This window comes from Cervus canadensis, chromosome 5, assembly GCF_019320065.1.
Source record: "Cervus canadensis isolate Bull #8, Minnesota chromosome 5, ASM1932006v1, whole genome shotgun sequence".
Lineage (NCBI taxonomy): Eukaryota > Metazoa > Chordata > Mammalia > Artiodactyla > Cervidae > Cervus > Cervus canadensis.
Window position 1 is genome coordinate 2,646,984 of NC_057390.1, and position 14,675 is coordinate 2,661,658.

The 14,675-nt window shown below is 58.5% G+C and overlaps 1 protein-coding gene and 1 non-coding gene across 2 annotated transcripts in view; both read left to right on the plus strand.

Annotated features, from left to right (window-relative positions):
• Positions 1-14,675, plus strand: part of FER1L5 (fer-1 like family member 5) — a 54,127-nt gene that overhangs the window by 34,755 nt on the left and 4,697 nt on the right. The window contains exons 24-44 of the mRNA XM_043467694.1: positions 473-604; positions 1,911-2,074; positions 2,378-2,492; positions 4,789-4,891; positions 5,633-5,796; positions 5,916-6,089; positions 6,323-6,467; positions 6,594-6,671; positions 7,733-7,914; positions 8,505-8,681; positions 9,001-9,090; positions 10,333-10,479; positions 10,560-10,722; positions 10,852-10,877; positions 11,751-11,801; positions 11,915-12,019; positions 12,328-12,447; positions 12,992-13,153; positions 13,358-13,449; positions 14,053-14,223; positions 14,426-14,574. Of these exons, the coding sequence (XP_043323629.1) occupies positions 473-604; positions 1,911-2,074; positions 2,378-2,492; positions 4,789-4,891; positions 5,633-5,796; positions 5,916-6,089; positions 6,323-6,467; positions 6,594-6,671; positions 7,733-7,914; positions 8,505-8,681; positions 9,001-9,090; positions 10,333-10,479; positions 10,560-10,722; positions 10,852-10,877; positions 11,751-11,801; positions 11,915-12,019; positions 12,328-12,447; positions 12,992-13,153; positions 13,358-13,449; positions 14,053-14,223; positions 14,426-14,574 (2,710 nt within the window). The remainder of the gene's footprint in view (positions 1-472; positions 605-1,910; positions 2,075-2,377; positions 2,493-4,788; positions 4,892-5,632; positions 5,797-5,915; positions 6,090-6,322; positions 6,468-6,593; positions 6,672-7,732; positions 7,915-8,504; positions 8,682-9,000; positions 9,091-10,332; positions 10,480-10,559; positions 10,723-10,851; positions 10,878-11,750; positions 11,802-11,914; positions 12,020-12,327; positions 12,448-12,991; positions 13,154-13,357; positions 13,450-14,052; positions 14,224-14,425; positions 14,575-14,675) is intronic.
• TRNAG-CCC lies at positions 13,697-13,769 on the plus strand. The gene has a single exon. It is a non-coding gene; the product is annotated as a tRNA-Gly (tRNA).

Genomic DNA, 14,675 nt, shown 5'->3' on the forward strand with positions numbered 1-14,675 from the left:
ATCTGAGTCCTTCTTATCTTACAAGAACACTGAGACATGAATCCTGGTCCTGTGGCTCACTGGCTGTGTGCGTTGGGGCCCACCGTGTCTGGCCTCAGCCTGCTCCTCTGTGAAATGGGCCTGGTGATGAAGGTACCCACTCTGTAGTGGTGTGTGGGCATTAGAACATACGTGACATGTGTGGTACTTAGCACAGTGCCTGGCACATCACATGGCAAGTGTCATTGTGAATGTCACCATCGGCTCCACTCCTCCCTAAGGCATTCCCAGGCTCCCCAGTGGCCCTGCCCCTCCGCACTCCTGCATCCCTCACCCCACACCAGCCTCTGTGATGCCCGTCACCCAGCTCAGTGTGAAGCCCCTGCTCCCGGGGCTGAGGGTGAAGGGGCAGGTGTGTGTGCCCCTCCCTAACCCATGCCCCTGCCCCTGGGGGGCCCGAACCCCTGTGGGTGCTGACCTGCCTCTGGCTCAGTACCCAGAGGGAGAAGGAGAGAAGGACACCCTCCCCGCCCAGCTCCGGGTCTGCATGTGGCTCGGCAACGTGACTGATAGCAGGGACCTGGAGCTGCTCCGCCAGGGCGAAGTGGTCGTGTATGCAGAGACGGTGAGTGGGGGCGAGGCGGGGGTGCTGGCGGGTGGCTGACTTGGCACCAGCCCAACTCCAAAGGTGGAGAAAAGATCGCTGGCAGAATCTGAGAACCGTAAAAGGAGCTAGAGGGAAGTGACAAAGACTAAAGGAGTCCATTGTTGACAAGCCATGGCCTTGGTAACAGGAGGGCAACTGAGTGGTCCCCTGGGGCCAGTGACTTTCACTGGGATGGAGGTTTACAGGGAATTTCCCCCAGTTAGTTCAGGGCACATAAGGTGAGTAAGGCTCTGACTGTTTGCAGGGTCCTTGTCCATCATTAACGTGACAGCCCGGGGCCCCTACCCACCCCAGCCGGGGAGGGGGAGCTCTGAAACAGAGGAATTGGAAATGGGGTATCTTCCCTCAGAACTGTAAACCCAGGGGGTGGGTGAGCAGCCGGCCAGAGGTTGCTCTATAATCAGAGAAGGGGGAGGACATGGCTCAGGAGAAGTTCCTGAGAATAGAGGGGAAATAAGTTTTGAGTCTCAGACTTCCCAGGTGGCTCAGTGGTAAAGAATCTGCCTGCAATGTAGGAGACCTGGCTTCAGTCCCTGGGTCAGGAAGATCCCCTGCAGAAGGCTACCCACTCCAGTATTCTTGCCTGGAGAGTTCTATGGACAGAGGAGGTTGGCAGGCTACAGTCCATGGCTCACAGAGTCAGACACGACTGAGCAACTAACTAACACTTCAGACTTTTTAACTGAGTTAAAACCTGTTTTCATGGTTCCTAAGTTGCATGCTGTGGATGGAGAGACGGCAGGCAGGACTTGGAGGTGCCGAGACAGAGGGGGCTTAGGATGAGTGCAGGGGGCAGGGGCTGAGGGTCCCTCGGGGGAATGTGGAAGAAAGTTCCAGACCCAGTGGCAGTGGTGGAGCAGGACTGGGTTCCCCAGTGATGTGGGGAGGACAGGTCACGTCGCAGGCAACCAGCAGGCTCTAACGCAGGCATCCACCCCACCCCACTCCTCCATGGCTGAGCCACCTGGGGTAGAGGTGACCTCTGAGCCTCAGCCTCATCACCTGTGAAATGGGAGAGTGTGGCTGAAAGGGGCCTGGCCACATGAGCACTTGATTCATGGCATCCGCCTGTGTTGACGGACACCCAGGGAGGTGCTGTCCCATCACAAGTGACGACACAGCTCCTGCCCCCAGGCAGGTCCCACGCCCTTTCTTGCCTGGCTCCATGTTTCTAGGAGGCACGTACAGCCCAGGGTAGGAGGCTTTGGGCGGGTGCCGGGTGTGCGGAGGGGGCTGTGGACACTGATGTTTTCCCCTCTCCCAGTACGAGAACCAGGCCAAGTTTAAGGACCAGTGGGGACAACAGTTCCTGCAACACTGCCCCAACTTCTCGGATGTCATGGGGCACAAGGCCCTTCCCAAGGAAGATTTCAAAGAGCCCCATGGATGGCACTGGGAAGGTCCATGGACAGTGGAGCCTCAGAGGAGGTGAGGCTGGGGCGTGGGGCCTGGAGCCTGGGTGCCCCTGGACAGGCAGCCTTGGAGCTGGCACTTCATTTTACCCAGGAGGGCCAGTAGGCAGCAACTCAGGGAGGCAGGCATACAGCCACTGAAGCCTGGTCCCGGGGGGCCCTGCCCACCCCCCTACCCTGCATGCTATGCCCCGCTGCCCAGCCTTGCCCAGAGCAGGTGCTGCTGCCAGGTATGGGAGTGCTTGGCCAGCAAAGAGGACCCCAGGGGTCGGTAAGCTCAGGGAGATGTGCTGGGAACTTGGGGTCTCACCGCCCCCAGGCTGCTCCTGGACACGGACATCAACAAGAGCCAGGTGCTGGAAGAGGTGTATGAGAACCAGCGCCGGGATGCCACTGGGGCCTGGGTGCCGGCCGCCATCCCCAACACAGATGTGGTGAGTCGGGGGCGTGGGGGACAATCCATGCTCCCGGGGGGCCTGGAAGCTGGGAGTGCTGGATCAGTAGGACCTGGGTGAGCACTGATGGGGTTTGTATCCCGAGGTGGCAGGAAGAGGTACCCTAAGTGGGACTGGAAAAACGGCAGAGTGTCTCCGCCCCCCGTGCAAAGGCAGTGCTTTTACCCAGAATAGGAGACTGTTTGGGGCTGGTCTAAACCAACACTGTCCGAGAGAACGTTTTTTCTTTTTAACTTTTTATTTTTTATTGCAGTAAAGCCAATTAACAATGTTGTGATAGTTTCCGGTGGACCGCAAAGTAACTCAGCCACACACATACATGTATCTGTTCTCCCCCAAGCCCCCCTCCATCCAGGCTGGCACATAACGTTAAGCAGATTTCCCTGTGCTATCCAGTAGGTCCTTGTTGATCATCCATTTTCAGTACAGCAGTGTGTACATGTCCATGCCAAACTCCCTAACTATTCCTTCTCCCCCAGCAACCGTAAGTTCATTTTCTAAGTCTGTGAGCCCAAGAGAACTTTCCGTGATGATAGAAATGTTCTGTATCTCCACTGTCGTGTGGCTGTTGAGTACCTGAAATGTGGCCCTTGTGGAAGTGAGGAACTGAACTTTAAATTTTGTTTCTTTTCTATTTGGCCACACTGCACAGCTTGTGGGATCTTAGTTCTGTGACTGAGGATCAAACCTGGGCCTCCAGCAGCAGCAGCTCAGAGTTTTAACCATTGGACCATGAGGGAATTCCCAAATTTTGTTTCATTTTACTGAACTTAAATAGGAGCCCCAGGAGGCTGGCGGGCTTCTCAGGTGGCTGGGTGGTAAAGAATCCACCTGTCAATGCAGGAGACACAAGTTCAATCCCTGGGTTGGGAAGATCCCTTGGAGGAGGAAACACTCCAGTGTTCTTGCCTGGAGAATCCCACGGACAGAGGAGCCTGGTGGGTTACGGTCTATAGGGTCACAAAGAATCCGACACAACTGCAAACTGAGCACACGCATGTGCAGGCTGGTGGCTGCTTACTGGATCAGTTCAATTCAGTTACTCAGTCGTGTCAGACTCTTTGCGACCTCATGGACTACAGCAGGCCAGCCTTCCCTGTCCATCACCAACTCCTGGAGCTTGCTCAAACTCATGTCCACTGAGTCAGTGATGCCATCCAACCATCTCATTCTCTGTCATCCCCTTCTCCTCCTGCCTTCAATCTTTCCCAGCATCAAGGTCTTTTCCAAGGATTCAGTTCTTTGCATTAGGTGGCCAAAGTATTGGAGTTTCAGCTTCAGCGTCAGTCCTTCCAATGAATAGTCAGGACTGATTTCCTTTAGTATTGACTGGTTGGATTTCCTTGTATTCCAAGGGACTCTCAAGAGTCTTCTCCAACACCACAGTTCAAAAGCATCAATTCTTTGGCGCTCAGCCTTATAGTCCAAGTCTCACATTCATACATGACCACTGGAAAAACCATAGCCTTGACTAGATGAACCTTTGTTGGCAAAGTAATGTCTCTGCTTTTTAGTCTGCTGTCTAGGTTGGTCATAACTTTTCTTCCAGGGAGCAAGTGTCTTTTAATTTCATGGCTGCAGTCATCTGGAGCCCCCCAAAATAAAGTCTGTCACTGTTCCCATTGTTTTCCCATCTATTTGCCATGAAGTGATGGGACCAGATGCCATGATCTTAGTTTTCTGAATGTTGAGCTTTAAGCCAACTTTTTCACTCTCTTCTTTCACTTTCATCAAGAGGCTCTTTAGTTCTCTGCTTTCTGCCATAAGGGTGGTGACAACTGCATTTCTGGGGTTATTTCTTCTCCGGGCAATCTTGATTCCAGCTTGTGCTTCATCCACCCTGGTATTTCTCATGATGTACTCTGCATATAAGTTAAATAAGCACGGTGACAATATACAGCCTTGACGTACTCCTGACTGGACAGCGAGGTTAACTCACGTCTCACAGGCTGGTCTCCTCTGCACAAGGGCAGAGCTGGCTTAGGTGTGGGCAGGCAGCAGCATCCACCTGAGATTCAGTCACACTACTTTACTTTCATAGTCATACGTACGGTTATTTCCTATTTATGGTGAGTGGTTATATAAAGTTTATATAAAACTGACAGTGCTTATATAAAGTTTCCTTTTAAAAATGCATGTATGGTTCAGAAAGGCAAACCCATAAAAGCGTATTAAGTGAACACTCGGGTGGCGCTAGCCGTAACAAGCACTGTCTGCTCCTGAGGTGGGAGGCCACGACAGCCGCAGTAGGCCCGCCCTGTCTGTCCACCCACAGAATGGAGAGCCCGTGGAGGCCCGGGAGATTGTGAAGTGCCCCCAGGGCTGGCACGTGAAGCAAACCTGGGCCGTGGAGCTGAACCACGCAGTGGACAATGAGGGTCAGTCCTCTGGACACTGGCTGAGGGCGGAAGGGTCTGGAGCTGAAAACCGCCAAGCTCTCGGGTAGAGTGGGCCTATGTCCCTGGGGTCCCCAGCCTTCAGAGAGTGGGGCCTCCCTACTTGCCACAGACATGGGCCCCAGCTTTAAGACAGGTGTGTGCATGCGTGCTAAGGCACTTCAGTCGTGTCCGACTCTGCAACCCCATGGACAGCCAGGCTCCTCTGTCCGTGGGGATTCTCCAGGCAAGAATCCTGGAGTGGGTTGCCATGCCCCCAGGGGATCTTCCCAGCACAGGGATTGAGTGTCTTCTGTCTAACCTGCCTTGGCAGACGGGTTCTTTACCACTGCCTCCATCTGGGAAGCCCACATGCTGAACGTCTCCTGGGCACATGCAGGTCAAGTCCAGAGCTTGGTTCAGCCTAGTGGCCCCAGGGAAGGGGCAATGAATGGGCTAGGAGTCGGAAGACCGGGGCTCCAGGTGCAGGCTCTGCTACTTATGAGCTGGGTGATGTGTGCGGGTCCCGGGACATCTGTGAGATCACCTTCCTCATCTGTCAGATGGGCTGCTGGGCTCGGCCCACTGGGTGATGCTGTGTGACCACACCTTTCCCTGTGACCAGACAGACCTAGACATGAGGGACTGCACTGCCCCCTTGGCCTGCCCTTCCTGAGGCCTGTCTCAGGCCCATCCAGGCCCCTGAGCCCCTGGGCACCCACGGGCCGTGTCCTGGCCCCACAGGCTGGGAGTACGGCGTGGGCATCCCGCCCTCGGGGCTGCCCCAGGTCTGGAACTCGGTGGAGAAGACCTACTACTCACGCCGGCGCCGGCGCTGGGCACGGGTGCGCTACCGGGACCACGGGCAGCTGAGCCGCGAGCAGGAGACCCTCTCCTTCCTGCAGCTGGTGAGGGGCCGCCCGGGCAGCGACCGGGGGGACCGCAGGGCGGGAGGGGGGCCCGCAGAGGGCGCCCACCCTCAGCCACAGCCACGGTGGGTGAGAGGGCACCTGCGCTCCCCCCACAGCACCACCCCGGCCTGGCTGAGGAGGAGGCAGGCTGGGAGTACGGCGTCTTCGGCTCCAAGTTCCACCTGAACCCTCAGCCCCAGAGCCGCTTCCGCCGCCGCTGCTGGCACCGCAGGCTGGCCCCCAACAAGGTCAAGGGCATTGCACCCATATTCCTCCTGGAGGGATCCTTGGTAAAGCCCCGGTGGGCTAGGGGTCTCCCCTCCTGCAACCCCGCCTCCGGAGCCAGGGCACGCCTGGTGGGGCAGGCAGCCGGAGGTGCCCTGTGTGGTCCGACGCAGTGACCGCTGTGGGGTGGTGGAGGGGACATGCTTGGGCTTTGGCTGGGGAGAAGGGTGACCTGGGCCTGCGCTGGAGGTGACAAGAAAGGCACCCAAGAGCCTCAGGGAGTCTGTCCTGGGCACAGAGCACAGATATGAAAGAGCAGGCGAAGAGAGAGGTGGACATGGTGTCGTCCACACGGAGGCTGGACAGCCTCAGGCGTGTCCGGAGGGCGCCCCCAGCCGTCACCCCGACGCCCAACCTGCCCTTCATCTACTGCGTCTTCAACAGTGAGCGTGCAGCGGACAGTCTGCTTGGGTGACCCCAGAGGCCCCCAGTGCCTGAGGGTGGGGAGCAGGGGGCCTGGGGTGGGGGGCCTGAAGGCAGGTGGCAGACATGGCTCCTCTCTTTCCCAGAGCCCCACTACTACCAGCTCTTCTGCTACATCTACCAGGCCCGGAACCTGATGTCCAGCCATGTCCAGACATTCCAGGGTAGGCAAGGGCACCCCTTCTCCACCAGCCTCTCAGGGACCCCCCACTTGACCACCCAGCAGTGTAAAGGATGGCGAGGAAGGCGGTGACAGAGCTGCAGATCCCTGCCCCCTGCAGCTCGTGACCCTGGTTTGGGGAGAAGACGCAGGAGCAGGGAACACAGAATGGGAGCAGTCTCGCAGTGTGTCCCAACACCGTGAGATCAGGAAGGGGAGGCTTCAGCCAGAGGAGGCCACTCAGCTGGGCCTTGAGGAGGGACGGGGAGGAGGAGACACGCAGACGAGAGACAGGGCGACAGGCTTGGGCACCGCTTGTCCCCTGCAGGGGGCAAACGACAGGTGGGGGTGAGGTTTGGCAATTTCCAGCCCCACATGGAGATTTCAGGTGCCCTGGGCTGGCAGTGGCCCTGTCTGTCAGGAGCCAGAGTGCTAGACGGGGTCTAGCCGGGGCAGTGGGTGTCCGCCGGGAGCTGTGTCCATTGGGAGCATCGAGAGGGCTTCCCTGGTGGCTCAGCAGTAAAAAAAAATTCACCTGCAGTGCAGGAGATTCAAGAGACGCAGGTTTGATCCCTGGGTGGGGAAGATCTCCTGGAGGAGGAAATGGCTACCCACTCCAGTATTCCTGCCTAGAGAATCCCATGGACAGAGGAGCCTGGCGGGCTACATAGTCCATGGGATCGCAGCGAGTCAGACACCTCTGAGCAGCTAAACCACCACCACCCTCTTCCAAAGGGACTTGTGATGTCCCTTGATGCCAAGGCCACTTGCTGATAATGAGGAAGAGCAGCCACGTACATGTAGCCTGGTCCCCAGAACCCCTCCAGAGAAGCCCCTGGGCACTCTGAGTCTGTGATGCCTGGACCCCAGCCATGACAGTTTAAGGTGGCCTCTGGCTATCAGCCCACGGGCTCTGCGCCTAACGCTGAGGTGGCCTTCTGGAATGGCTGCGGCTGGCGGGACTGAGCCTCCCTGGGTGCTGGGTCCCGTGGTGCCAGCAGCCAGAAGAGAGGAGGGCTTCACTCAGTAGCTCCAAGGCACCACCTCCTCAACTTCCACCCCCAGGGCCCTTCATCAGGCTGGTCTTCTTGAACCACAGCCAGTGCACCCAAACCCTGAAGAGCTCTGCAGCCCCCACATGGGCCCAGACACTCATCTTTCAGCACCTCCTTTTGTACGAGAACCCTCAGGACACCAGAGAGGGCCCGCCATGTGTGGTGTTGGAACTGTGGCAGCGGGACCCCCAGGTGAGGCAGGCTGGGCTGGGCAGAGCTCTGAGGAGACTGTATTTTATTCATCTTATTTTATCTGCTTCGTTGTGCGGCATGCCCGGGGCTTCCCAGGTGTTGCTAGTGGTAAAGAACCCACCGGCCAGTGCAGAAGACATAAGAGATGTTGGTTCGATCCCTGGGTGAGGAAGATCCCCTGGAGGAGGGCATGGCAAGCCACTCCAGTCTTCTGGCCTGGGGAATCCCATGGACAGAGGAGCCTGGCAGGCTGCAGTCCATGGGGTTGAAAAAGAGTCAGACATGACTGAGCGACTAAGCACTCATGCATGCACGCGGCATGAAGGAATCTTAGTTCTCTGGCCAGGGATTGAATTCATGCCCCCTGCAGTGGAAGTGAGGAGTCCTCACCACTGGACCACCAGGGAATTCTTGTGAGGAGTCATTATTGTGGAGGAGAATATTCAGAAAGTGCTCAGTGAGGCCGATTTGCAGAGCACAGCCTGAGAACATAAATGTCAGCCCTGATCCTGGTGGCGTCAGAGTCCCGGGAGGAGCCGGGATGCTGCCAACCTGGCCCCCATGTTCTGTGAACTACCCCTTCCCTCCAGGGCAGTGAGACGCTGTGGGGACGGACCATGTGGCAGCCGGTGGTCTGGCTGGACGCCCAAGACCGGATCCTGCCCCCCATGAGGTGGCACCCCCTTGTAAGAGGGCTGGAGGACGAAGAGGGTGAAATCTTGGCGTCCTGTGAGCTGATCCTTGAGACTGAGGTGCTAGGAGAGGGGGTCCAGCTGGGAGGTGGGGTGCCCAGTGCCCCCACCCTGCCCTGCTCCTCTGCCATGGGTTCCACAACTGGCAGCCCCCAAGCCCAGTCCCTCAAGAAAGCCCTGGGGGGCCCTGGCTCAGACACTGCTGGGTGGGAGGTGCCGACCTGCCCGGCCTCTCCATGACTCCGCCACTAGCTTCTGCCCAAAGGGCTCCAGGGCTGCCTCAGCTGAGCGCTCTCAGGGTCCTGCTTGAGTGGGGGAGGGGGGACAGTAGGACCAGAGCAATGGGGACTCATCTCCCTGCTCCCCTGCCTCATCCCTTCAGAGCCTCAGACAGCAGCTGCCCATGTTAAGTGTGCCCTGGAAGAATGGCATCTACATCCTGCCCAAGAGCATCCAGCCCACGCTCAGGAAAATGGCTATCGAGGTGACAAAGTGTGGAGCGGGGCAGGCGGGTGGGTGGGGCACAAGCTGTCCCCAGAGCAGTTGAGCATCATGGAGCACTCTCTGCTGACCCTCTTGTGCCTTCTGCCTACCTGGTCCAAAGCTTGGACCCCAAGAAGATACCCTGTGAGAGACACAGAGAGACAGGACAGACGTGAAGGGCAAAAGCTCTGATAGAATATTTTGCAGTATTTTAATGTAAATCTCTGCAGCAGCAAAATATCATGAGGTGGCACTAGTGGTAAAGAACCTGCCTGCTAATACAGGAGACGTAAGAGACACGGATTCGATCCCTGGGTTGGGAAGATCCTCTAGAGAAGGAAATGGCAACCCACGCCAGTATTCTTGCCTGGAGAATCTCATGGACAGAGGAGCCTGGTGGGCTACAGTCCAGGGGGTCGCAAAGAGTCGGACATGACTGAGTGGCTTGGCACCCAGCAGGTCGTAGACAAACGGCTTTAGCATTCACTACCTACTGTGTGTGAGCCTCACGTGGCCCCTGAGCAAAAATTAGGGACTACCACCTTCCAGAGAAGGAAATTCAGGCTCTGATAAATAACACACCCATGCGCAGCAACACAGGGGCTCCATGGCAGCTACAGAGTTTAGGCCCGGCCCTGCCAGACTCCAAATGCCAGGCCACTTCTCACCTCTTCTGAGAGTAGCATGGAGGGCCCCATGTTAGAACCTCGGTGCCTGCCACAGACCTGGCCAAGAGTGCACGATGGTCAGGTCTTCCCAGCACCACAGCCCGGATCAGGCCAGGTGGCTGGTTCCCACTCTGCCCCGAGGCAGCTCTCTGAGGAGGGGGTGGCCGCGCGCGGGGTGCCCAGTGTGGGGCCACAGATAGCGAGATCTCAGGGCACTATCGTGCTAACCGGCCATGGGGTTCTGTGGGACCCAAATCAGCCACGAGCTAGAGGGCACCGCCATGCCTGGGAGCCCGGGGCCACACCAGCTGCTGTAGGCCTGGGAGGCAGCCAGCGTCAGGAACTCCTCCCAGAGAAATGATTAGAGGCCAGACGGGCAGCAAGGGGGGAAGAGCGGCACTCCGTCATGGAGGAGAGAGGACGGTGCCCAGGCCTGGAGCACAAGCGCTCCTCCCCACAGGAGAGGGGGCCTGGGCGAGCCTCGTGTCCTGGCCCTGCAGGCCCCCCAGCCAGGCCGGGACCCCGGTACAGAGGCAGTGCCTGTTCCTGCCCCCACCCGCTCTCCATCCCGCCAGATGCTGGTCTGGGGCCTTCGCAACATGAAGCAGGTGCGCTCGCCCCGGCTCCTGGTGGAATGCTGGGAGGAGTCCCTGCAGACCGAGCCCATCAGGGACTTTCAGACCAATCCCAACTTTGCCCAGTCAGCCCTCCTCCTCACACTGGTAAGGACACCGTGGGTGAGGGCTGGGACGATGCCCATCGCGCGGGAAGCCTCACGCCCTGGCCTGTCCCGGCACTGCAGTACATGCCTACGGAGGAGACCTTTGCACTGCCGCTGGTGCTGAAGGTGGTGGACAGTCAGGACTTCGGCCAGGAGACCGTGGTGGGTCAGGCCAATGTTCACTCTCTGCAGCCCTACTTCTGTGACCCCTGGGCTGAGGACTACGTGCCCCCGCGGCCCCCAAGTACGACCCTCTCTCCCTGCCCTTCCCCAGGCCTCACCCACGGGCTGACCCTGCGCGGGGGTGCCCCTCCTCCCCCTCCTCCCCCTCGTCCTCTCTCCTGAGACTCACGACTGTGCTTTCTCCACACAGCGCTGTCGGTGAAAAAGTACCAGGAGGTGAGTGAAGGGCCGGAGGCCCTGTGCCATTTCAGGAAATGGCCCTTGTGCCTGAGGAGGGTGGATTAAACACAGTTCTGATGTCTGTGCCTCCAGGGTGAGGCCTAATTGTTCAGGAAAACTCAAGAGCAGCGATTCTCAACCTGGGCTGCACATTAGAGTTGCTCAAGAATTTTAAAAAGCCCGGATGGCCAGACCACTGACCAATTGCTGGGGGTAGGACCCAGGTGGCATCAATCTCTCTCTCTCTTTTTTTTTTTCAAGGGCTTCCCTGGTGGTTCAGATGGTAAAAAATCCTGCCATGTAGGAGATCTGGGTTTGATCCCTGGGTGGGGAAGATCCCCTGGAGAAGATTCCCTGGAATGGTTACCCACTCCAGATTCTTGCCTGGAGAATTCCATGGACAGAGGAGCCTGGCGGGCTACAGTCCATGGGGTCACAAGGAGTCGGACACGACTGAGTGACCAACGCTTTCATACCTCACCCCACCCCAAGTGATTCCAGTGTTTCTGAACTTCAGAACTGCTGCCCTGGAGCAGTGCCTGTGGGCTTTGAATGCACAGGAATCCTTGGGACATCCTGAACAAATGCAGATTCGGATCTAGAAGCCTGGGGTGGGGCTTAAGGCTCTGAACTTCTGAGCCTTCCGGAGTTCAATCTGGGCTGCGGGCAAGAGAACCTAGAACAAACCTTCCCCTCCTTCTTGGCCCCCATCCTATTTCTGAGGACCCCTGAATTAAGAGGCCTCTGTGAATGGGAAGGGAGCCAGGGAAGGAGGCCGTGACCTTGAGTCTGTTTTCCTCTGGGAAGTGGGAGGCTATGGGTGGGCTGGGCAGTTGGGCCTCACCTTGCTCATGTGCAGTCATTTTTCAGCTCCTAGGTTACCTCTGTGAAAAGTTCTGGTTCAAGTCCAGCAAAGCTGAGGTGACAGAGGCTCAGCCTCGGGGAAAGGCACAACCCTGGGCAGCCCAGGGAGGGGTGGGGCAGAGGAAGCCCCCGCGCCCCTTCCCCAGGGAAACGCCCCCTCTTCCTGCCAGGACGCGAATGACCAGGAGGTAGACTGGTGGAGCAAGCTGTTCTGGGCCACCGGAGACGCTCCCCGGACCCTGAAGTACAAGTACAAAGACTACCACACCCTGAAGGTCCGCAGGTCCCTGAGAGCGAGGACCGCTGAGGGGTGCCGAGAGGCTGTGGGGGGGAGGCCAGCATGCGGGCATGGGGCCCTCAGGGAACAGCCAAGCTGGTGGAGGGGCAGGGAGAGGGGCAGCAGGGGGTGTTCCCGCACCGTCTCCACAACACTGGACCACACGACCCCTGGCCTTCAGGAACCACCGCTCCACGGGCAGCAGCCCAGGGGTCCCTCCGCCCGCCCCACCCTAGGGATGGTGCCCTCGGCCGGGCCTGGCCGGCTGCCCCACCCCGCAGCGGGGCCCTCCGCGCCCTCCCACAGGTGTATGACTGCGAGCTGGAGGCTGTGCCAGCCTTCCAAGGCCTGCAGGACTTCTGCCGGACCTTCAAACTCTACCAGGAGCGGCCCAGGCTGGGCAGCCCTGTGGTCGGGGAGCTCAAGGTGTGCGTCCCGCCCTGCGCGGCTGCACCCGCCACCCTGGGCCCCTTCTGCCCGGGGAAGACTCTGCTAGGAGCCCTGGTTCTGCATGTTCATTGTGAGGATGGGCATGGAGGGCTTGACAGTCTCGGGAGTGGGGCGCAGAGACTGACCTCTGCGGGGACTCAGGGTCGCCTCCCCTGACGCAGGAAGGGCTAGGCTTTTCAATCCCCACTCAGGCTCAAGAGCTTTTGAAAAGAAGTGCGGACCTGGAGGGGTGGATGGGGGTGGAAAGAGAGCTCCCTTCAGCGGAAACCGGGAGCTCAGTTCCTGCATTAACACCCCTCTGAATGCCCTTCCTGATCACCCCTCCTGAACATCGTGGTCCTGGCTGAGCATCTCTGCAGCACTTGCCCCCACTGGTCCTTGTGGGTTTCAGGTCCTGCCATCCTCAACACAACCCACTCTTCTGACTGGGGACCCGGGGCCCCTCCTGGAGGGAGTTACACAGCCAGGCCGCTGCTGCCAGGCTGGCGGCCAAGACCTTCCCTCCCTGACACACGCACAGGGCCAGTTCCGCGTCTACCCCTTTCCTGAGAACCCGGAAGCTCCCAAGCCCCCTCGCCAGTTCCCGCTTTGGCCTAAGAAAGAGGACTTCCCTCAGCAGTGCGTGGTGCGGGTGTACATTGTGCGAGCCTCCCACCTGCAGCCCCAAGACATCAACGGCCTGGTAACCAGCCTCCCCGCCCCCCCACCCCGACACCTCACTCTGCACCCCAGCATCCCGGAGCCCCCTGGGCTGATGCCCAGACTGCAGACTTCCCAAAGGCCCCGTCTGTACAAGGGGCTCCTCTCTGACTCACTCCTGCCCTCCCTAGCCAACCCGGGCTGATTCCTGTTTCCTGTCCTCCCCTCACTTCTGCCTGAACCCCAGTGTGACCCTTACGTGATCCTGAAACTGGGACAGACGATGCTTGGCAACCGGGACAAGTACCAGCCCAACACTCTGGACCCCATCTTTGGCGTGTGAGCCGCCCCAGTGCGCCCGGTCCCACACCCCTGCTCTCATCCCCCGCGGGTCGGGAGCAGTCCCAGAGGCAGAGAATGCTCACGTTCCTTTCTAGCTTCTGCGTTCCTAGCACCGTGTTCAATTGATGGACAAAGCACCAGCACCAATGGGCAGCCCAGCCCTCCCCTCCCTCTCAGACATGTTGCCCTGGAAGGGAGCTCAGAGTCCTGCACCCCAGGCCTATCAAAAATTACTCCCAGGATTTCCCTGGTGGTCCAGTGGCTAAGACTCTGCACTCCCAATGCAGTGGGCCTAGGTTTGATCCCTGCTCAGGGAACTAGATCCCACATGCCGAAACTAAGAGTTCTCACGCCACAACTAAAGATCCTGCGTGCCACAACTAAGACCCAGAGCAGCCACATAAATTAAAAAAAAAAAATAAGTCGCTCCCACCAGGACTGAGGGCTGGTTTTTGGCAGATGACAGTCATGCCAGGCTCTGCTCTCTATATTCACCGGAACCAAACAGAGTTGGGCACAGGCGCGTGGGGCCAGGGTGCTGGAGACGGAGGCAGGTGGATAACACGGTCAGTCTCTGTGTCTCCAACACCCTCTCCCTAGGATGTTTGAACTGAGCTGCACCATCCCCCTGGAGAAAGACCTAGAGATCCAGCTATATGACTTTGACCTATTCTCACCTGATGATATGATTGGAACCACAGTCATTGACCTTGAAGACCGACTCCTGTCTGGCTTTGGAGCTCGTTGTGGGCTCTCCAAATCCTATTGCCAGTGAGGACCTGAGCTGGGGTGGGGGGTGGCGGTGGGCAAGGGAGCAGGTGAGGGTGGAGGAGGGAGCCCACAGCTCCCCTTGAAGACACTTGCATCCCAGGCTGGGGAGCTGGGGCCCAAACCCATCTGCATGCCTACTCCCAGCACCGGTCAGCTTGCAGCGGGCAGCAGGGGCTTCTCCAGGACTCGGGTCTCCCCACAGGTCAGGGCCCTTCAGGTGGCGGGATCAGATGCCCCCAAGCTTGCTCTTGGAGCACCACGCCAAGCGAAAGGGACTACCACCACCTCTCTTCAGCCCTGAGGGTGACTCTGTTTATTACAACGGGAAAAAATTCGAACTGCAAAGCTTTGGTGAGAAGCGTACACACCTGCCAGCAAGCGCAGGGCCAGGCCTCTGCCTCCGGTGGGGCTCAGGATGGAGGAGTTGCCAGAGTGCATTACTCCCACCCTGT